Genomic DNA, 24339 nt, shown 5'->3' on the forward strand with positions numbered 1-24339 from the left:
GAGGATTCCTGACTCCTGCGGAGGATCTTGCAACTTTTTTGCAGTTGCAGTCGAGCCACCTCCTGCATCCGTTAGCCGGCGCTGCCAGGAGCCGGATTGAGAGGAAAACGGTTGTGAAAACAGAATATCTCCTATTGACAGCTCCCGTCTAAAAATATCTGGACCCGCTTTCCACGACCTTTTAATCCAATCTTCTGAAACTGTTGCTCAAACAATATAAATGTGGGATAAATGAGGGTAAAAAGCACAAAGGCGGAACTTTAAAGCGTCTGAGTCTGCGGTGGCCGGCCGTAAAAATAGGAATGTTTTCACAATAAACAGCATCAGAGCCGCTATGAAAATAGGTGGAATTACAGTCGGGCCGAGGCAGTCTGGACTCCGACCTCAACATCAGTCTTCAAGGAGGTGTGTACCTTACCGCCTCAGGTCCTCTGTGATTTACTGCTGGGAAAACACGCTTCCCCGCCGCGCGCTGGACGCTCACCTCTGAAACGCTTCCCATGAGCGACGACGGGGGACGGAGCCGCATCGTTTTTCTGCAGAAACCTGCACGTAAACAGAGCCCGGCCTCGCCCACTTCAGAACCGCGGAGCGAGCGGGGACCCGGGGAGCCACAAAGGCACTTTGTCCCATTTGAAAGCTGCCCAGGTCCGTGCATGCATGCATGCATGCGTGCCAGCAGAGGTGTCAAGTAACAAAGTACAAATACTTCGTTACCTTACTTAAGTAGAAATTTTGGTTATCTATACTTCACTGGAGTAATTATTTTTCAGACGACTTTTTACTTTTACTCCTTACATTTTCACGCAATTATCTGTACTTTTTACTCCTTACATTTTAAAAACAGCCTCGTTACTCTATTTCATTTGGGCCTTTAAATAAAAACTATCCAGTTAAATTGCTCCATCCGGATAGAGTGAATTTGGTTGTGGTTGTTTCAGATGTTCTTGTCCAGTTTTGTTCTTACATCCGTTCCCTCAGATTCCTGCAACTAAACTTGGATGTACATTCCAATAAAGGTTAGGATAAATGATAACATGAACATGAAGTTTGACTTTTTGCACCATTACAATACTTATAGACAACTAGTCATCATATCTCCTGCTCTCTGAAACACATGTTAATGCTCAATAGTACACATATATGCTTCTTTAATATATTTACATTATACTAAGATGCATTCATTTTCAATGGCTTTTTTCCCCCTTACATTACTTTTACTTTTATACTTTAAGTAGTTTTGAAACCAGTACTTTTATACTTTTACTTAAGTAAAAAACTTGAGTTGATACTTCAGTATTTTTAAACTGTAGTATCTATACTTCTACCTGAGTAATGGATGTGCATACAGAGCGAGGTGTACGCGTTGTTAGCGGTGTTAGTCCACCTCCTACTGGAAGCAGCCGTCCCTCCCTCCCTCCAGACCACAGATAACAAAAGTTTTCCAAGGTAAATAGGAGGGAGAGTGAAGGGCCAGTTAATCCCACCGGTCATCCCCCTTCCCTTCCTCCCCCTTTTTTGCGTCAGGCCAAAAGCATGCAGTCAAACTTGATTACCCAAAGCAAACACGGTGCCTACGAGGACACACAAGTGTGATATCTGATACTTGTGGGTATATTTTAATCCAGGCCTGTTTTCTTCTGTCACAGTTTAATTTATGCCACTGAAAAACTCTTTATTTTCCCATACTGCCACTGTGGTTTAGATGCCGCTTGGCAGACGTGCAATCAAATGCACAGAGTCCTGGCAAAGAGGTAGTTAACCTACCCCTCCGACGGAGTCTGTCATTATTCCGCGCAGCCATCGACGGGGGTATTTATCATTTCACCGCAGCGGCCAAATCTTTTATTTCAAGCAAAACCCCGAATTACAAGACTCGGAGAGCATTCCACCACTTTTGAGCCCATTGTTTTCAACTGAAAATAAAAATTCTTGTTGCTTCTGGCTTTTGTGTGCAGCAATGTAAGCAGGATAGCATTATTATCAACAGTACACCCACGGCCTTTCCTGTATTATCTCCGCCAGGTCTCTTAATGCGGCCGCCCCGGGGGACAATCAGAAAAATACAACTCTTGAAACATGCAAGGGGGCACAATGCCGTTTGTTTTTTATGTTTCTTTTCCTCCACATGTTCTCGGAAGCACCTTGATTTGATTTTTACCCACAAAGCTGGAAGGAGGGACCGGGCGGCTTCTTAAGCTGATTGTCCCGTCCAATGTCGGCCGTGAGGGCAGAAGAGGGCTGGTTTATGAGCTTGTCAATCCACCGTTTTATTTACAGCCGCCTCACCTGTGCCAGGGCAATATCTGCCTGTCTGCACAGGGCGGGGGGGCCATTACCCTGATTAGGCGGGAGGAACTTGCTCAATGCAGAACCGCCGGAGTGAAGTGGGTGGAGCCGCCGGGTAAAAAAAAAAAAGGGCCGAGGTGGAAGAATTAAACCTGGACATGACTCGGAGATACTTACATGCATGCATTGTCCGCCCCTGAGAAATGTTTGCGCAGCTACAACTTGTCATTTGCGGTCCGGGGTTTTATTCAGTTTCATTCCAGGAGCAACTCGCTGCCACAAAAATGCTCGGGATAAAAGCGTCCACCAAATGACATATGATAAAACAAGCGTGATCCTGCATGCAGAGGATTGCAGCGGCGGCACAGCCGGGGAGTAATAAGCCCAGGCTGCGTGTTGGCTGGAGCTCTATGATTGCTCAGGTGGATGTGCTCCGTGTTGTATTTAATCGCTGTGTTTGGCGACTGGAGCTTTCTCATCCCCTCCCGCCGCTTGTCGTCATGTTAAAGGTAAATAAGTCACTGTCTGGCCCCGATGATAGCATTCATTAAGCATGCTGAAGTGAGCGGCAGCGCGCTGCCATGCACAGTGGTGCCTTTATTGCTTCCTGCGTACCTTCTTCTTCTTCTTAAAGGCCTCATTGTCACCGTTACTCACCCACCCCCCCTCCTTCTCTCCCTTCCTTTCTCCTTTTCTCTTTCTCTGCAGATGAAATAAAAGATGATTTTGATGTCATGGGGCCTGATGCCACTTTGCAGGCGGTTGGAAACGGTACAGGTGAGTTAACATGTTTGTTTTCTTTCAGATCAATCATATACAGTACAGGACTGTCTCAAAATTAGAATATAGTGATAAAGTCCTTTATTTTCTGTAATGCAAAAATGTCATACATTCTGGATTCATTACAAATCAACTGAAATATTGCAAGCCTTTTATTATTTTAATATTGCTGATCATGGCTTACAGTTTAAGAAAACTCAAATATCCTATCTCAAAAAATTAGAATATTCTGGGAATCTTAATCTTAAACTGTAAACCATAATCAGCAATATTAAAATAATAAAAGGCTTGCAATATTTCAGTTGATTTGTTATGAATCCAGAATGTATGACATTTTTGTTTTTTTAATTGCATTTCAGAAAATAAAGAACTTTATCACAATATTCTAATTTTCCGAGACAGTCCTGTATATCTGCAGATACATCTGCTTTATTTATCTGAGTCTAAACGGGATTAAAACTGTGTTAGGTGCAGATTTTCAAATGTTTTCAAAGAACGTCTGATCCAAACCTCGTTTTCTTAAATAGATAATAGTAAATAATCTTAAATAGAAAATAGTACAACATGTTTAGCCACCAATCAGAGCCAGCAAGCGTCTGATTGTTCAGGGACTCACACTTTTACAGTCTCTATGGTAACGGGCCAAGAAGGGAGGCAGGGCTGAAGCACAGCAGAGAGGGACGTCCTCTTTTCCAAGCAAAATTCATCCATCTCTCTCAGATGTAAAGCAGATATTCATCTGAGAGCTTCTCACCACCCATAGGTGGGTCCTGACCTGGAAAAGCCAAACAAATCCAACCACAAATTGGTTTGGCGTAATTAAAAGGAAATCTTCTGCTGACTCAATGTCCACTGGGACAACTTTACGTGTTTACACGGAGTCAAGAGTGGTTTTAATTTTCATAACCTTTGATTACAAACGCTACTCTCAGCCCTCCCCGTTTGCTGAGTGTTTCTTCTGGTGGAGCCCAACCCCATCTGCCAGTTTTCATTAGAAGTGCGTGGCCGTCTCTGCAGCCACGCTCCCCTCCCTTCCATGATATCATCCTGGCCACCTCCACTATTGGCCTCGGACGCCGCTCTGGCAAACCAAACCCCCCCCACGGAACGCCACGCCGCCCCGCCCTCAAAAGCCTCCTCACTTCTGATCGCTCTCGGCTCGTCCTGGTGTTTTCTCTCTTCTCCTGCTGAAAATTCCAGCGCTGCAAATGTTTTCCATTTCGGCCGCCTGGAGGACTTTTGGAAACGATACCGTTGGAAGTTCCTTTGCCACCAGATCACATGTGATTCTGTTTAAAGGCCATGAGCATTTTGATCACGTACCGGGTTCCAAAGCACACTTTGATCCAGGTGATTTCCTCCCTCGCTGGAACAAAAGTTGCTCGTTTCTCTCCTCAGGAAACACTTTTTGCTCTTTTGTATCTACATGTGGCGTGTAGGCCACGCTCGGTAGGTTCAGTGGAAGACAAATAGCATTTCATTACCATGAGTGTTTTCAGATTTGAGGCCAGGGACTGATTGCGGCGAGCCGCACCCTGGTCAATCATCAGTCAATCAGCACAACATTCAGCCTCTCTCAATTAGCTTAGCAATCCTCAAACAGTCACCTAATGAGAAGGCTGTAAATTCTCCCATCACTGCTATCAAAAATGATCCATTGGCACCGATGACATTTCAGTGCCATTTTTGACATCCAAATATCTGCTACCTTGACCTTTCGCAAATTGGCTCGCGGAGTCATCACGGCCGAGCGGATCGCTCCGTAAACCTCACCTTGGCTCGCCGTCTAAAAGCCTCATTAACAGTAGAGGAAACCCCCTGATTTCTTTCATTTTTCTTTTCTTTTCTTTGGTTCCGTGTTGCCAAACAGTGTGCAGAACCTCTTGGGGTTGCACGGTGTGTTTGTGGGCTGAGTTTCCCTGAGTTTCCCTGAGCAGAGGGGACCGGGACACAACTTTGAGATTTGTGTGGCCTCAGCACTTCGGCCGGCTTAAGACACGCCGCCTCTGCCTCCGCTCTGTTTTCTTCTTCTTCTTCTTTCGGCGCCAGTTTGGTGGTTTTGGCCCCGCTAATCTCCTCAACACAGAATCAACAAAAGCCGCAGCCTCTTGATTGACCTTATACGTGAAAGCCGATACAAAGAAACCCGGCTCTGCTGCTGATTAAGCCCGAGCTGTGTACGTACACATGTATATACACATGTATATGTGAGGGAGGGTGTTATTCTTCCCCTCTTTTTTTTTTTTTATGTTCCAGTCATAAACTTCAAATCGGATTTTCTACCCGGGCTAAATTAGGTCAGAGAAGTTTTCTTACACATTGCTCTTCTGCAGCTCATAGTAGCGCATTTATCTCCGACTTCTGGCCCGATTAGGTTACGCTTCTTGTTTTAGCAGGAATGGCATGACAAGCAAGCCCGGTAATTTAGATATATTCTCCCCAAAGCGATGCTGTAATGTTTCAGGGGAGGCCATCCTCATCGCATTTCCACCACAATATCCTCCTGTAAGACATTTCTCTGGAGAAAGAAGTCAATGAAATTTACACCCCTTCTCCTGCACCATCTCTCTCCTCTTCCTCCTCCTCCTCTTCTTCTTCTTCTTCTTCAGTCAAGAGTATGGATTGCACTTCGGAGCTGGAGGACTTCTTCTCCAAGCGGAAGCTGGACGAGGGCGACAGCCACGTGGTGAGCATCGCCGAGTACCTGCAGCGCGGCGACACCGCCATCATCTACCCAGAAGCCCCGGAGGAGCTGAGCCGCCTGGGCACGCCGGAGGCCACGGGGCCGGAGGAGAACGGTAGGAACATTCTCAAGCTCCTACATAAAACCTACAGAAAACCACATAAAAGGTGTTTTTTCTGCATGGATTTGTAGGAAAAGCTGGAAAAAGTGCAACCAGAGCCGGCTGCAGCAGATCCTGGATTAGTGTTGTATTTTTTAGAAACCAAACGTTGGGGGGAAACAAAAACACAAAATTGAGTTAAATTCTCTGAAAGTTTCTTTTGTTTCCGCCTTGACTAAATTAAAACTTTGGAATTTTACATCGGTGACCTATTTCTTCCCTTCATTCCTCTGCGAGAAGTATTGAAACAATTACGTCTTTCCAAATCTCCAATAATTCACTGCAGGGCGGACACTCTTAAGTATGAACTGGCTCGGCGACAAAACTGAATTTAAGAAGAAGTGAGTGACAGGAGCTTCTTCCACCATCGCGTCATTCATCCGCTCGTCTAGTGATGTCTGACGTCACCTTTACTTGCATTCGTTGGGATATTTGTCGAATAATTGGAAAAGCTTCTATTTTTTCCAGTCCTTTGATATTAAATAATCCCTTCAGTAGCCCTAAATTTAACTTTTAATACAGATATGAATGAAAAATTGGATTAATTCTCTGTTTTCCTTTCTTTTTTTCTCAAATGTTCTGTTGTGATAGGAAAATAATTTTTACGACAGTGCAAGAATGATGGTGAAAACCGAGTTAGAAGCATGGGTAACATGGTAATATCTGTCTCAGGTTTCTACCCTGTCGCCGCTAAACGACCATGACTTTGCAGGGCTGCAGAACCGTCCACGGCTGCACAAGTGCACTTAATAGCTTTTGCAAATCTTTAAATCACCAGAGAAAGAAAGTGCATGTGGCCTTGTTTTGCAGCAGCAACAGCTTGCTGCGAATGTTTGGGGGGGAAAAAAAGAAAGTAGAGAGGGCTGACATGAGCGGGCAGCTGTTGGTCCCACGGATTCGCCGGATGCCTGGGTGTTTACCTACAGTCTTAAGCAACAGCTGGCCAGGGGCTTGAAATCAGATAGCTCACCTCTGAAGCTCCCGGGGGGGGGGGGGGGGCGTCCGTGATTCATACGGCAGACACGACGATGGGCTCGGAGCTCGGAGGGAGGGGCGTCGGTCGGCGGGCGAGCGAGCGCTGCTTTACAGCAATTAGGGAGGGAGGAGAAGAGTGTGTCAGCAGGTTTGTGTCTGTGTTTGTGGGGAAAGTGAGGGTGAGGAGATGCCAGGCTGACACCGAGGCTCTCATGTGGAGCAGATTGCACAGATAGCTCCCATACCACTCTGGGCAGCCCGCCCGCTACTTGCCATTGATTCGCTGACCTTTTGGCCCACTTCCCCTTCCCCTTCTCCTCCCCTTCCCTCCCGTGCAGACCTGCCACCTGGAACGCCAGATGCCTTCGCCCAACTGTTGACCTGCCCCTACTGCGACCGCGGCTACAAGCGTTTGACATCGCTGAAGGAGCACATCAAGTACCGCCATGAGAAGAACGAGGAGAACTTCGCCTGCCCTCTGTGCAACTACACGTTCGCGTACCGCACTCAGCTGGAGCGGCATATGGCCACGCACAAGCCCGCCCGGGATCAGGTGAGGCCTTTTTTTTCCCTCTTTCTCATCCTTTCATTTCTGTTTTTCCTCCTCCTTCTGCTGTCCCCTGTTTCATTTCATTCCTAATGTGCTCTGATCCCTCAGAGAAGAGAGATCATTTTTCTGATTGGCAATCATTATTAATTTTTCATGGCATTTTGAAGATGCTGATCCTTTAATGGTAATAACTTTAATTGAGGCCCTAAATGGTTTTTTGATGGCCTTCTCTGATATGATTTTCCAGTCTCGTGTTCACGATCGAATGATTGTGTTAATTTCCAATTTGGAAATTTTTATCAGCTCCTTGACTTCACTTTACTCCTGGCCTTTAATGTTGTTCTGGTGCAGCCTGCAGTGGTGGCAGTCCATCAACCCCCCCCCCCCCAAAAAAACCCCTCCACTTCTAATTTCATGCACTGCATAAACAACTGTGTATACTTGGAGTTTCTGCTGCCAACTGGACCGTATATGCTGGAAACATACCACTGGATCTGCTGGCAGTTAGCATGAATCACCGTGACGTCCTGCATCCGCCGGTCACGGCTGTTTAACTCGCTCGACGGCTTCAAGTTTTTTGCGCATCGAGGGAGGGGATTGTAACTTGTGAGCGAGGTAAAATTGGAGCAGTAAATTTGACTTCTTCTTTTATGGACTTAAAGATGAGCTTCGGGCTTATAAAGGCCGGTTTCACCTGAACAAAAAAATTCAGACACCAAGCGGCCACTGCATGTTTGCAGTGAAACATGAAAAGCCATCGTGACCAGCTGTTAAGATGTCGAAAACAAAAAAAAACTTGAATTTGGTCTTAGTTTTGATGTCTCAACTTTATAAACTCCACTCGATTCCATTCGATTTGACGATGGAAAATTATTTTTATCCATCTGGTGATTTTTTTACCCATTCTGATTGGACGATGTGAATTTGGTGGTTTCTATTGGCTCTGAGAGTTTCAGAAAGACTTCCTGAGATATGCACTTACGCAAACAACCACAGTTTAGGACAGATACAGAGGAGGTGAACAAATCCAATGGCCCTCATACCGTTCTATATGAACAGGATAAGCACATTTGGTCGCATAGGTATCCATAAATGTGTGGCTAAATGTGTGTAAATGGCCAATTTGAAAAGTTGCTCTCAAAATTCCTCTTCAAAAGCCTCTTAAATCTCTTTTCCGGTGAGACAATAGAAGAATCAATCTTGGTACAATCAATGGTGAGGTGTTAAAGAACGGTTTTCCAGAGTATTTATGTTTTCACTCCGTGAATCCAGAGAGATTTTGGTAGAAATAGGTTTTCCACTCCTCCTGTCGTCTCCTCGCCTCCTCACCTTGTAGCTCCTGAGCTATTTTAAATGAGGTTTGTCATTTTCGTAAGGGGTTTAAAGTTTTCTGTGCTCGGGAGGGATTACCTTTCAAGTTAATCTCAACAATGTACTGCAAACTTTTCTGGGAGAGCTAACTGGAAAATCTCAGGGGAGTTCCTGTTCCTGTTGGATTACATTACAGCTGAAGCTTTTTTTTCTCTTCACCACGACGGTAGAGAACCAATAAAAGCAATCAGAAAAATAATTCATCACTCCTTATTTCCTCCGGAGCCCCCTCCGCTGGGAAAGCCCTAGTTTAGCTCCGTCTCTCTTTCCCGGACGCGCCGCGCTGCTCGTGCTGCTCGGCCCCGGCTCGTGGGCGTGGTGTCGTGCTCTCGGGCCGCGGCTGATTCGATCAGATCGGCCGCCGGCGTCTTCACCTGACCCAGCTGGGCGGGAGCAGATGGGCCGACCCGCCGCCGGCGCCACAATGCCCGCTCGGCTTCAGCGCGGGCCCTTCTCCCACAAAGCCGGTTATCTGGATGTGTAAATGAGCCGGATTGTTTAAGTTTTAATCCTCCGGATGAGATGGAGGATGCAGCTTCTGGAGGTGGTGGCGCTCTTTCTCTTAATTATGGGCCTGATTAATGGAGACATGCAGGAAACATGCATTTGTATTAAACCAACACGCCGAGGAGGACCCAGTCAGATTTACATAAAGAATAATGTCCTGATAGGTAAACATGTGCTGCGCTGTTCTGTCTTATGTGTTTACAAGCCTTAATACTCCTCCTCCTCTTAACCAATTAGCGGAAATATGACTAATTAGAGGTTATACATATGCAAACATCCAGTCCGACACAGTCCCCGCCCACCAGGCGCGATGGAGAAGCGTTTGCCGGTGCCATTCACAATTAAGAGTGCGCTTGCATTGTGCCTTATTAGCAGTGATGGGACTAAAGTTTAGCGGGCAGGGGTCCTGGAGGGGGGAGGAGTGGGAGGAAGGTGGCGGGGATGGGGGGGATTGGGGGGGGCCGGAGCAGCTGTTGCTGTTTGTTTATGCGACTCAGCAACATACGAGCGGTGGGGTCCCTCTCCGGAGCTTGGCGGGGCCTTGGTTCTCCACCCCCCACCCCTCCAGCTTGATCTTTGAAGGTTGGGGCTGTTTGAACAATTCCTCCCAGTCGTCCCAGTGTCCTGCGCGCCACCATCTGTCTCCCCAGGAATGTGGGGAGAGTCAGCACACACCCCAGCATTTGTCAAGGCTGGAAATGTCTTCCTTTTTTTTTTTTTTTTTTTTTTTTCCATTTTATTTACTCACCGTTTAACATCCCCCACCTCCCATTTGGAATTAATCATTTTGAAGCGAGCGGCGAGCCAGGTTCGCACACCCAGACTTGTTGTCGTTGTATTATGTTTTGAAAATAAAGCCGTGTTTGAATTGCAAATTCGATGGATTTCCACTGATGTTTACCTTTGAACGGCGAATCAAGGCCGGGCCTGTACGCTCAGTTGTGCGTCCTAAGATTATTAGAGACATTTGAAGCTCCTGAAAAAGACCCAATTACTGAGTGAGGCATTAAAATCCTCCCTGAAAAACATCCATTCAGCCGGTGTGAATACAGGTATGCAGGGTTGGGCTGATTAGGCCCAAATTAATGAAAAGAAGATCAAGATCGAGACTTTTAATGAAGCTCTAAAAAGCCTCTGTTCATTTATTCTATTTTCTGGGCTGCCAGATTGTAAAGGCCTCTTTTGGCTGCGAAACCAGGAAATTAAAAGGTATATGACTCCGCTGGTTATCACCGCCACCGCCGCTGCTCTTAGGTGGGAGTAGAAAACCGTTCTCCCGGCTCGTCTCCCGTTGTCATGCCGACCAGTTGTGGTTATTTACTGAACTGTCACCCCCGCGATGGTCGTACATCTTTTTTAAATCCCTCTGTTTGTCTGTGTGTCACAGCACCAACTGCTCAACCAGGCGGCAGGAAACCGCAAGTTCAAATGCACCGAGTGTGGAAAGGCCTTCAAGTACAAGCACCATCTGAAGGAGCATCTCCGGATCCACAGCGGTGAGTCCCCACGCCGGCATCTCTGGAAAGCGTCTAGAGACAACTTTTGTTGTATGAGACGCTATATAAATAAAATGTAATTGAATTGAATTGAATCTCAGGGATCCTTCACAGGAGGAGGACGCTGTTGGAAAGACTTCCAGCCACTTCCTTTATGAGGAGTGTTGGTCTTTTGATGCATTCATCACTTTTTCATCAACAGAAATACATTAAAAAATATGAATTTGAGAGTGTTATTCAGTCATATTATCTTTGTTTTAGAAAACCTCAAATGAAAAAACATCTTTCACACTTCCAGAAAAAAAAAACCTAGATCTACGTGGTTGTGGAGCAGTTTTGGTCCCTTCCTCTTTACAACATTGCTTCAGTTGTCAGTATTTGGGACATTTCCTTATTTACCGCTTTTTTACAACAATTTTACAGCCATTATGATGGAGCTTTATCGATCAAATGATGCCCTTTAGCTGTAAAACAAGCACCGATCATCATCCCTCCCCCACCGTGCTTGACACTGGGTACGAGGGGATTCTGCTGTAATTGGTTTTCTCCATACATACATTCTTCCACTTTAGTCTCCACGACATTGTAAAGTCTGCTGGTTTGTAAACCTCAGTCTACTTTCTTCTCTAAGCCCTTTTGTTTTTCCCTATTGGCCTTTTTGTTAACACACCTGGATGGTCCACCATAGCAAACTACTAAAGCAGTACTGCGCTACTTAAGGAGGTTGTGCTAAAACCTATTATGTTTGTTTAACACAACTAATATAGGGTCAGGGTTACAAGAGCTTTAGTTTTACTGCTAATGTAATCCGATGGTCTGAAAACCATTACGTTTCCAATTCCTCTGTCTCATCACACATCTGTTTTCTGCTGCAGGTGAAAAACCGTACGAGTGCCCCAACTGCAAGAAGCGCTTCTCGCACTCCGGCTCCTATAGCTCCCACATCAGCAGCAAGAAGTGCATCGGCCTGATCGCCGTCAACGGCCGCATGCGGGGAAGCATGAAGCCGGGCTCCTCCCCCACCTCCGCCTCCGCCTCCCCCACCAACACCGCCATCACCCAGCTGCGCCAGAAGCTGGAGAACGGCAAGCCCCTGGGCCTCTCCGACCACAACAACCACCTGCACATCAAGACGGAGCCGCTCGACTTCAACGACTACAAGCTGATGATGGCGACTCACGGGTTCGGCGCTCCGGGGCCCTTTATGAACGGAGGAGTGGGAGGGAACAGCCCGCTCGGGGTCCATCACAACTCCACGGGTCAGAGCCCCATGCAGCACCTGGGCATGGCCAGCCTGGAGTCGCAGCTCCTGGGCTTCCCCGCTGCGCTGGGGAACAACCTGAGCGAGGTCCAGAAGGTCCTCCAGATCGTTGACAACACTGTGTGCAGGCAGAAAATGGACTGCAAGCCGGAGGAGCTCTCCAAGCTCAAGGCCTACATGAAGGAGCTGGGCAGCCAGGTGGAGGAGCAGAAACGGGGGCTGGCGTCAGCAGGGGGGGGCCAGGTCGGTCTTCCACTCGTCAATCACAACGGCGCCACCAAAAGCATCATTGACTACACCTTAGAGAAGGTGAACGAAGCCAAAGCTTGCCTCCAGAGCTTGACAACGGACTCAAAGAGACAGATTAGCAATATCAAACGAGAGAAACCCAACCACATTCTTGACGGAGGGTTTGACGAGAAGGCGCAGGAAAACAACATGTTTACACCTTATGCTTGTCAGTATTGCAAAGAAACCTTCAACGGGCCAATACCTCTGCACCAACATGAACGCTACCTTTGCAAAATGAACGAGGAGATCAAGGCCGTTCTACAGCCCAGCGAGAATCTGATGCCCAAACCGGGGATGTACATGGAGAAGAACAACCACTTGCCCCCCTCCATGCTGTCTGAGAAGGGATTCGCGGGGCCCATCAACCCTTACAGGGACCACATGTCTGTGTTGAAGGCGTACTTCGCCATGAACATGGAGCCCAACTCGGAGGAGCTGCTCAAGATTTCCATAGCAGTCGGCCTCCCTCAGGAATTCGTCAAGGAGTGGTTCGAGCAGCGGAAGCTGTACGAGTACACCACCACCAGGAGCCCCCCACTGGAGCACAGGAACCACTCAGACATGGTCGTCGGAACCAACAACCACCACACTCCACCAAAAGACTCTTTGGCAGCTAGGTCGCCCGTGTCTCTTTTCAAACCTACTGACCGCATCACGCCCCCCTCCATCTCAGAGCTCCACAACAACGCCAACAACTGTGACAACACGCTGAGGCATCTGAAGAACCACCAGTTTGGCGGCAGCGCCAAACCCGCCGGTGAAAAATTGGACCACTCCCGCAGCAACACCCCCTCCCCGCTAAACCTGTCCTCCACCTCTTCCAAAAACTCTCACAGCAGCTCCTACACCCCAAACAGCTTGACTTCGGAGGACCTGCAGGCCGAGCCGCTCGACCTTTCCCTACCCAGACTCATGAGGGAACCCAAGCATGCACTGACTGTCAGAAGCCGACCGAAGGTCAACAGTATTACCGTAGAGCATAACAACGTCCCCTCTCCCCGAGAGCACTTCGAAGAGCCTTTGAACTTGGCCTATCTCAAGAAGGAGTTCTCTGGCTCGACCAACAACGGAAGCCTTGAAAAAAGCACTAGCCCCATCTTTGGCATTAACCCATTTGCCGGCAAGCCCTTGTACACGTCACTTCCACCTCAGAGCGCTTTCCCACCGGCCACATTCATGCCCCCGATGCAGGCCACCATACCGGGTCTGCGGCCCTATCCGGGCATGGATCAGATGGGCTTCCTACCACACATGGCCTACACTTACGCAGCAGGGGCAGCTACCTTTGCCGAGATGCAGCAGAGGAGAAAGTACCAGCGGAAACCGGGTTTCCAGGTAAATAAGCCACCTGTGGTTTTGTAAAAAGCCCCAGGCTCACTTAGATTCTCTAAAATGATCTGAACTCATTTCTGTGCTAATTAAAAGAGTCAGGAGAGAGAAACGCTCACCTGAGGAAGACTGAACTGGCAAAGGGAATGGAGATAAACAGGTTGGACACCACCCGGAGGTGGAAACAAGATGTTTACAGGATCTAAAATGAGTTTCCTATGTAGATTTTTTTTATCCTTTTTATCCTCTCAAATGCTGCCCCAACATATCAATAGGCGTCAGGGTCAAATAAATAACATGCCCTGAAATTTAATATCACAGAATCTCTAATCGTTCTCACTGCCCTGTAAATTTTTTCCACTCATGTGTGTGGAGCACATTAATGCTCCCGACTCCCGTCCTCCCGCGGAGCTGGCCCACGCTCACATATTTTGTTATTAAATATGGGTGGAAGGCCTTTGTAAAAATGACAAAGGTGAGCCCCGGAGCTGTGCACTTCTCTGAAATTTCCCCATCGCAACTTTGCTGCATTTTAAAGAGAGCCAGAGCCAAAATGAGCTTCTCTAGTACATGTGGATTAATAATGCACGGTCTCCATGTTCATTACCACTGAATGCTGAAGGCTGTTTAACAAAGAGGGAACCATTTTGATGAAAAAAAGTATTAATAATGTTTCCTATTCTAAGTTATTAAATTAGATTTTAAAAATACAGCTACAGGCGTTTAGTTCAAATTGATTGTGGAGTGATAGTGGTCCGTTCTTAAAACACAGTGAAGCACTGTCTTCACATTATCACGCGTATATTCATTAAAACAGGCTTTGGTGGCTCAATATCGCCCATTAATGTGCACCTCCTGATTATAATCATGATAGGAGCCGACAATTTCAAGAATGGTCCATCACACTTCCTCTCATGTTGTAATATTGTTCTCCATCAATTCATATTTAAGACCGGTCTTCATCATAAAAGAGAATTTTTAAAGGAACGTGCAGAATTAACACGGGTTTGTGTGCAAAATTAGCCGGCACCGCCTGCGTCTCATAATGAGGAGGCTGTCAGTTATAGATGGGAGATATTATTCCAGGGCTAAAATTTTTATAAGAAATAAACGCTGCTGTGCTGGCAATTAAAAATGCATGAGGACATGTAGCATTGTGGTGAGTTTACAGCTTCATAAATTGTCAAAGAAGACGTTGTTGGTAACACTTCGCGGAACCAGCTCTATTTCTGAAATAGTTTGTCTGAATAGTGCTAATTCATAACAAATGGTATGTTAAAATCGTTAAAAGTACACAAATAAAATTCAAGTCCAATTAAAAAAAAAAAGTTGAATTCAACCCAAAAACAACCAGTTTATGCACCAATTAAAGAAAGATGTGAGCAGTTTGGCTTCCTGAGTTTTGGAAATAGTCGTAACAATTGTTTAGCAATTAGCATAAGTAACTTGTTCAACTTGGCAGCAGATGATCACTCTGAGGGCCGGTCTTGAGATTATACACCTCCCTGAAAAAATAGTTTCACAATGTCGGATCACATTTTGTGTCTGACATAATATTCTTTCTTTTAGCAGTTCATTTAGGGATAACTGTCAACATAGCAAGTACACAAACGATTAAAATAAAGTCCAGTTAGAAAAGGTCCAAGTCAGCTCAAAAAGATTCCCGTTATGATTAGTTATAAAAATAGTCACAGCAGTTATCTAGCAGGTAGCACATCAGCTAAATAGTCGCTAACTCCTTGTTCAGTTTAGAACAAATTAAACCCCATAAGAAATGCTATTGGTCCGCTTGGTAGCAATGTGTTTTTTTTTTTTTTTTTTTTTTAGGTATTATTACTTATCCTGCATTTATTGGTGTTTTTACGGAGCGAAAAAACAAAAACAAACATGTATGATAGCCTAGCACAGTGTAGCCGGCACTGTTAGCCGCTGCAACACGGAAACGTGGAACACATTAGCAAAATCTACGCCAAGCGATTCCTCTCACACACCGCAAACATGCTAAAGAGAGCATTTTCTTCTTCTTCTTCTTTGGTTTTTGTTTGTTTTAATGGCGACTGACATCCAGTAAGTCGTATTCGGGAGCATATTTATGGAGAGCCGGTTCAGTTTCAGCAGTTTTGGTTTCCCCGGGTGAATCCAGAACAAATATCCTTCGCCACAGATCAGGAGTCGGTTTATGGTCCGTAAAGGGGCTCAGACCACAGCCTGCTCTCATGGATGATTTGATAGTAAAGTTTTACGTTAAATACGTTTACAGTTAGACATTTTCCAACGGATTTATCTTGGACTTCCTTCAGAAAACCTCTTTGAACTTAAGAGTGCCACGAGGTGCAAGATCGGCGGCAGCCTTCATTGGCAAAATGTTAGCCTGTACTTGCTAATATTTTAGCAGCGTAGCACCAGTTGTTTTTTTTTTTTTTTGGGGGGGGCAGGGAGGGGGGGTTTATACACTGTGATAAGTAGGAAGTTCAGTGGTGAAATGACCCCATGTCATTGGCTTTGGGATTAGCAGCTTGTAGTCTGACCATTTTGAGCCAATCACAGCAGGGCGGGCTTTCAGGTGGGCGGGGCCATAATGAGACAGCCTTCCAATAGGCAGTACGAGGAACATTTGAACATTTAAGTGCACAAAACCCCTTTGGGAATAATAGATGGCTGCCGTTTCATGATGTGCCTCATTCCTGATTATTCTTTTCTCTCTTTTCTCTTTTCCGTTTCCTTTTCCCCCCTCCTCTCTTTTCGTTTGTGTTCTCCCAGGGGGACCTGCTTGACGGTACACCCGATTACTTGTCAGGGCTGGACGACATGACAGACCCCGACTCCTGTCTGTCGCGGAAGAAGATTAAGAAGACCGAAAGTGGTATGTACGCGTGTGACTTGTGCGACAAAACATTCCAGAAGAGCAGTTCCCTTCTAAGACACAAATATGAACACACAGGTATATACTGTTCTAGACCATTATTTTAAACCCCATGCTTTTTATGTTTCCAATGTTTTGTGTTGCCAAATCCTAGTAGTTTGACTCTATTTAATATTTATAATTCCTTTCCCCCTTTTTCCTTCTTCTTTCCTTCTCTGTTTCTTTGATTTGTAATGTAACCCAACGCCTAACCTGCTTCTTTGTTGACAGGGTTGAAATGGAAATTGATTTAAAATTTTGACTTTGTTCACATGTTACGTGTTTTGAAGCAGGTACACACGAACGTGGAGTTATCGCCTTTTATTTACCCGATCATACGCAGCTCTAATAACTATATATATATTTTTTTTACTATCTTAAAAGACACACATCAATTTACCTCGATGTGTACGGCCAGAAAAAGGCCTCTAATGCCTTTATCGGTCCCATTATTGGCGATAGATCCCATCAGCAGAGTGGCGGTCAGAAGCTTCAGAGGCCTGATAACAAGTCTTTTATTATAGTTATTATACGGAGATCCTCTTTCACAAGGTTGCATCATTTATTTTATCCACTATCAGTCGCAGAGCGCTGGCTGCTTTATGCAGCCTTCATGTTATCTGCTCGGACATAAAAGAGAGGGAGGGCGCACCGTCAGAACAGTATTCTTTAAAAGACGGCTGCGTTATCTCCGCTCCTTCGCACCCGACGCGGCTCTTTCATGTCAGCGTCGCCGCTTGTTGTTTTTAACAGTAATACAAGGCTCAGAAGTGCTATTGAAGCGGCCAGATGTCGGACGGTCGGGGGGTCAGAGGGGACTCGTGTGATCCGAGGGAGGCGGCCATGGCCGTGTTTCCAAAGAGCGGTCGCATTCGTCCTTTTTTTCCTTTCCTTTTTTGAAAGGAATGTAGGTAGTTTTGAGGTCTGAGAGCAGCGGCCACATGACAAGTTCAAGAACAGCCAGACAACCTTGGCACCCAGGCCCAAACCTTAAGGAGGGCCTGACTTCGGCATGAACTTGAATTGTGTTGCTAGACGATCAGGGCGACCCCTGGGATCCTCCCTCCATCTCACCTCCGACTTGTTTACTCCTCGTTTGCTTCGCAGAGGTTTATTTCTGGTGCATTCATCAGTTTGGCTCGCAGGCCTGAAATAAGTAGCTGTGGTTGAGTCTTTTCCACCGCAGGAGGGAGTTTCCATAGCATAGGCCCGCGAAGGCGTGCGCGCACTTTTCCCGTCGCGCTCCCGCCGTCAATCATCGGACAGTTGCAGAGACGGAGCCGAGGCTCTGTGATGTCGTTTTTTTTGTCCATGCCATCCAGTTTTTTCCTTGACATTGTGCTTTCCTCTGACTTGTGTGATTGTTTTGTGGCTGGAAGGCGATCGAGGCAGGCGACTCACGAGCCCGCTCTCTTCTTTTGTGTCTCCGCAGGGAAGAGGCCGCACCAGTGCCAGATCTGCAAGAAGGCCTTCAAACACAAACACCATCTCATCGAGCACTCCAGACTCCACTCGGGGGAGAAGCCGTACCAGTGCGACAAGTGCGGGAAGAGGTTCTCCCACTCGGGCTCGTACTCGCAGCACATGAACCACCGCTACTCCTACTGCAAGCGGGAGGCGGAGGAGCGGGAGGCGGCCGAGCGGGAGGCGCGCGAGAAGGGCCACCTGGAGCCCACGGAGCTGCTCATGAGCCGGGCCTACTTGCAGGGCATGACTCCTCAGGGCTACCCGGAGCTGGCGGAGCGCGAGGCCATCATGCGGCACGACGCCGTCAACGGCGGCATCAGAGAGGGACGGAAGGAAGTGGAAGGAACGTATGCAAAGATCGGACGGAGGGACGAGTTCGAGGAGGAAGAGGAGGAGAGCAAGAGCATGGACACGGACCCAGACACGTTGAGGGACGAGGAGGAGAACGGAGAGCACTCGATGGACGATAGCTCGCTGGATGGCAAAACGGAAACCAAATCGGAGCACGAGGACGCGATGGAGGACGGCATGTAATCAGCGACACAGTGACACTTCTGAAGCTTCCCATCTTAACTTTTTACGTTTCTTTCGGTTCAGTATTCTTACCTGCTCGGTTTAAAACGCCGTGTTTTAAGCTGCACGTGCCTGAAGCTTCCGGGAAGCTTCCTTGGACGGTCTCCTCGGCAGGTGGGGGGGGGTGGGATTCGGGGTGGGGGGGGTCTCGAACTCAAAAATCAATCTGGAGGAGACATTGAGGGACGGAGGGAGGCACGGGTTTGTGTGAAATAAGCTGCAATATGCAAACCGAACAACAAATAAATGAATACATTTCAAAAAATGTACAGTACTAAGGCCTAAAAATATGTGTGGTGCTAACCTCCGAATAAACCCCCCCCAGTGTTCCATAGTATTTATAGCACAACTAGTGACTTGTACAAATTGCACTCCGCTTCTATAATCACGAACAAAAATAATAAAAAGTATTGCCTATGTATATATTTATACAGTGTTGGAAAAAGAGCAGTAGTACCTGCACTACAGTCCTTGGATATTCCCTTTGTCATCACCTGACTACCTACAGTGTCGTCTTTAGTTCCTCCATCTCCAGCCACACTGTTTTAGGCCTCTCCAATCAAATGAAGGAATTTTAAACCGTGTGAAGGTTTTTTTGTTGTTTTTTTTTTAAGAAGATGAAGTTTTAAAGAGACCTTCATTTTAAGGGAAACTACAGTTTATGGACTGATGGTGTTTTGGGGGAGGGCGGGAAAAAAAATGAAGGATGAAGCCTTTGTAAGGTGTTTTTTGATAAGAAAAAAGAAGCCTTATATGCAAACCTTTTAACCTGTGTGTTTTCTGCAAGTGCCACCCTCGTATTGTGTAAAAGGAAGGATACTTTTTTTTTTTTCACCAGCTTCAGTATTATGAAATGGTTCACAGTTGTTCTTTGAAGCACCCGTGTCAGTATTAAGACTTATAGGCAGCAGTTCCTTAGTTTACATTATGTTGTGCAATGTTTTCTCAGTTCTTATCTTTTAACTTGTCAGTATTACACCAAACCATTTTTTTTGAAAACAGCAAATTGCATTCATTTATTTGTAGGTTGGAAAAAAAAACATTATTTATGTGGCCCATTTTATATTTCCTAATTTTATTTATTTCATACTGTTGTGTACAGTACTATAGTTCTTCAATATATAGATATATTTTAGTAAAAAGGAACATGGTGTCGATCATAGGGGCAAATTTTAAGTAAAGAGAGCATTTATTGTGTTTTGAGACATTGTGAAATGCGAAGTCTAATCTTATTTTATTTTATTTCCTTTATTTTTCAGTTACTAGAAAATTCCAAATTTGGGAACTTTTATACAATTGTGAAAACACTGTATTTTCGACTGAAAAAAATTCCACTTTCTTCATCTTTGTTTCTTTTTTTAAGCTAAAAAAAATGAAGAGGGACTGTTAAATACTATGTATGATATCATGACTGAAGAAGAAATCTTTCCTGAAATGTCTTTGTAAAAGTATTATTGAATTCTTAATTTGTAATTTCTCTTGAAAATGACCCTGCTCGAATAAAAGTAGCCAAATTACAGAGTACCAAACCCTCAGCGCTTCGTGTTTATTCACGAACTGGAAGCTTTAATTTCTTTGAATCTTTCTGTTCTCATGTGCTTTTTTTTTTTTTTTTTTTTTAGTGTGAACAAAATGTTTCCACATTTTCACACGGATCAAAGTGAAATGACTTCTGCTGCTAATTATGTCTCATTTAGATTAAACTGCTGTCTTTACACTTTTTTTTTTTTGCATGGGTGAACCGGATCATTCACACACCATCACATAAATGTATGTTTTAAAGAACGGGACCGCAGATCCAACTAGGACGTAATTCAGCGGTGAAAATGTGCTCCTTCCTCCGGTTTGAGATATTTTGCTAAAAACCCCCGTGTTCAGCTGTTTAGAGAATTATTGGAGTGTTTAAACGGAGCCACGGGACGTATATGTGACATATTTATAGTCGTTCGTATTTCATCCTTCGTGGATAATAACAAAAATGCCTGATTCATCATTTAGATATTGATTTCCACAAGAAATAAAAAAGAAAAGAAACATTTAAAAGATTTTTAATTTGGGGGCTTTTTATCCTCCCTCCCCAAAACATTACTTAATTAAATTATATATTGGACGAAATCTTAGAAATGTCAGATGTGAGTATTTGCTGGGATCGGAATAGAAGATCTTTGGGATTTAAGTTTGAACAAAGTAAAACATTTGTAAGCTTCACCATCTGCTTTATGAAATGATTTAACAAAATATCCGTGCCCTTTGAACATACATTTACACATCAGTACATTTGTTATGCAAATCTTGAGTTTAATAGGTGCAAAAAAAGGAAACATTTATAAAAATGATATATATACACACATATATATATATGTATATATATATATATATATATATATATATATATGTAATATGTGTGTATATATATATATATATATATATATATATATATATATATATATATATACACACATATTACATATAGATATATATATTATATATGTATCTATATCTATATACATATATATATATATATATATATATATATATATATATATATATACATATATATATATATATATATATATATATATATATATATATATATATATACGGATGTATGTATATATATGATATGAGTTTTAGACCTGAAAGAAGATTAAAGTTTTAGCATGAACAAATCAAAACAGTCGTAGGCCTCCACGTGTACTGTGTGAGCTGGTACACAAATGATCCGGTTGATCCAGATCTTCTTTTATTCACAGTTTTCCCACTCATTTCTTCACATGTCCGGCCACGGAGAAACGTTTTTATAGACATTCACTCTAAACTGATGATGAAACAAAAACCCATCTGATTCATCACTGAAATAATAACTACATAAAAACAGAAACATTAAAAGGTTTGTAAATCAAAAAAGCTTTTATTTTGAAGCTTTGAAAAGGTTTCAAAGTAAAAGCATCCTCCCCTGTATAAGCGATCCAAGGCATGGATAGATGAATGTTACAACTGATAGAAGATTTAATGGGGCAAAAAGTGTGGCTATTTGTTGGTCACTACCTCATTCTGAATCAAAGATCTTTGGGATTTGATCTTGGACCAAACAAAACATTCATAGGCCTCCATGTTCTTTATAAGAAATAGTCTGTGATTGATCCAGAACATTTTTTTTTTTTTAAGTTGGCTGAATGGTCCGTAGTACGGGTTTTCCTTCCCTCCTGGCACATTTTCAAATCATGAACAGGTATTTCTATACATTTGTGATTCGGTCTCAGACAGTCAGGTAGTAAAAAAAGAAAGTCAGATTTTATCTTTTAATTATTGATATATATATATATATATATATATATATATATATATATATATATATATATATATATATATATATATATATATATATATATATATATGCCTTCTCTTCTGGCCTAACATAACCAGAAATCATGATGATAATTAACTACATTTTTAATTTACTTTCCCTAAATATCTCAAAGTATTCATATTATCTTCATGTCATATTCTGCTCCTTCCAGTGCTGTTGTTTTTAGGTTAGTTTTTATCCAATCAGAATTCAGCTCTCATGTGTTGCCAGGCTGTATGAAATCTGCCTTCAGAATCAACAATGCGGGCGCCTGCGCACTGTAACTGAACAAGTAAATACAGTTGATTGACAGTTGCGATAGCCAATCAGATCACGGTGAATGTGACATTTACGCGTCCTGTGATTGGATATCGATACTTACTAGTTTGAGCCACGGCGGTGGTGAGTGCAAACATTTTATTTATTTTTTTCACGTTTAATATGTTTTTATAATGTATTTAGTTCTTATCAAATCAATAATAACGAACTAGAATGAAAAATATACTGAGAATGGAACAAAAAAATCTCGTCCTTTTGCGCTGTAAGTAAATAATCTGGCGCATCGGCGCAGCTGGCTGTAATCAATATCTTTTTTTTTTTTATTGAGAAGAAGTTATATACAAAGAACATCAGACAAGTGCTCCAATATATATAAGTAACAAAAAAATGAATATAAAATCCCAGTGAAATTAACAGAAGTAGGGAGAATGACACATAAACGAGTGAATAAATAAAATATGAAAAAGTGTGGTTGTAATCAAAGCAGCAGGTCGCAGAAAGCCGTGACGTCACGTTTTCGCATGAAAAAGTTGTTTCACAAAGAGATTTGTTTATTGTGTCGCTATGGCCGTCTTGTTTATTGTACAATCTTGTTAAAGCTTGTATTTTCCTTGTGGACTCATTTGATAAAACTTTTTGGAAAAATAATTTTAAAGACCCTTTTATTTCTAAGTTTTGACAGTAGCATACCAGATAATTATGTTTTAATTGCTGATGCAGGTTTGTTGATTTTAAAATGTACACACCTGAGGTGATGCGATGCTTAGTAGTGCTTAAGTGTGTTTCTAACTACTATCCAATCCTGCTGTTATAAATGCTGGCATAATGAAAGGTATTTATTGATTAAGTGTGAAATGCACCACCCGCCAGTGTATAAATTTAAGCAGAATGGAAACATTGTTATGGTATTAAATCAAAAATAAAACCAAGGTGCTTTTATTTTGATGAATATTTAAAGTCCCATTTGAGTTTTAGAAGTTAAAATGGATTTAGGGAAATAAATGTTTGACTCTGTCAAATATGAGTGTTTGCTGGGTTTTATCTCAGTCTTTACTTTAGATCGTTGGAGTTAGACCACTTTACCAATTCTTTATGGTTTTTATTTGCCCGCTACAGGTTTCCTACATTTTTTTTCACCTCTGAAAGTTGCCTAAAATGGTCAGTAGCTGGTCAAGGTTTATAGACATTGATTTAGACATTGATTCCCTTAAAAGATAGAGCAAGGATGAAAATGTTTAAAGGCTCTTAAAACCTGAGGTGTTTCATGGGGGGAAAAAATCTTTCCAGAGGCTTTTATTTTGAGGCCTCATGAAAGCTTTATGAAGTACGAAGTATGAAGTATGAAGACGAATGATCTGGATTATTATTGCTCACAGGTTTCCTACATTTTCCCCCTAAAAACTTGGTTAAAATGGTCAGTAGTGCTCTCATCTCAAAGCCCCACGGACCAATGTCTCATTTTCCAAATCTCCTGGTAGGAAACGTTCCTCAGCCCTGACAGGTGGACTCCAACCGAGCTGCCGTTTCTGTCGAAGGAGGTGCCGACTCCGTCAGCCACTCGTACCGCGCGGCATAGATTAAAAGCAACATCAAAAGGGCCGAGATGAAAGCAGCAAAGGTTGAGCCATGCCAAACATCAGAACACGCTTTGCATATTCCGATTTTCCTATCGATCGGCGTGCCTCTGGATCATTCGCGGACCAACTCTTAGATAAAAAGTGGGGGTCTTAAATGATTAGCTGATGAATTTTATAATGTGCTGTGAACCGCCTGGACCATTAAGCATGCAAACAAAATGAACGCTAGTGTCAGGACGAGCGAGGAGGGGAATCCTCTGGTGTTTAATGCTATCATTACGTGAGAAATGTTCACCTTCCTCCTCTTTTATATTTTACATCTGTTAGACTTTGACTCTCTGACTTCACAAGCTACTAATGGGGAGGTCAAAGGTGGAGATGGATGTGATGAAACCTTCCTGCAACCTCTGAGTGGAGCACGCCGACGAGGGATGGCTGAATTTGGAAACAGAGGAAAGGAAAGAGTGAGGAAATTCATATTTATTAACCCCCACACTGCA

The 24339-nt window shown here is 43.9% G+C and overlaps 1 protein-coding gene across 2 annotated transcripts in view; it reads left to right on the forward strand.

The window, feature by feature from the left end:
• Positions 1-19244, forward strand: part of zeb2b (zinc finger E-box binding homeobox 2b) — a 93205-nt gene extending 73961 nt beyond the window's left edge. The window contains exons 4-10 of one of the 2 annotated variants that reach the window (XM_061716118.1): positions 2998-3066; positions 5679-5867; positions 7226-7440; positions 10703-10811; positions 11687-13698; positions 16453-16633; positions 18027-19244. In XM_061716118.1, coding sequence (XP_061572102.1) covers positions 2998-3066; positions 5679-5867; positions 7226-7440; positions 10703-10811; positions 11687-13698; positions 16453-16633; positions 18027-18595 — 3344 coding nt within the window. In that variant the 3' untranslated portion in view covers positions 18596-19244. The remainder of the gene's footprint in view (positions 1-2997; positions 3067-5678; positions 5868-7225; positions 7441-10702; positions 10812-11686; positions 13699-16452; positions 16634-18026) is intronic. The other variant, XM_061716119.1, reaches the window with a different exon arrangement.
• Positions 19245-24339: the final 5095 nt, after the last annotated feature.

The sequence above is a fragment of the Cololabis saira genome, chromosome 24 (genome assembly GCF_033807715.1).
Source record: "Cololabis saira isolate AMF1-May2022 chromosome 24, fColSai1.1, whole genome shotgun sequence".
Lineage (NCBI taxonomy): Eukaryota > Metazoa > Chordata > Actinopteri > Beloniformes > Belonidae > Cololabis > Cololabis saira.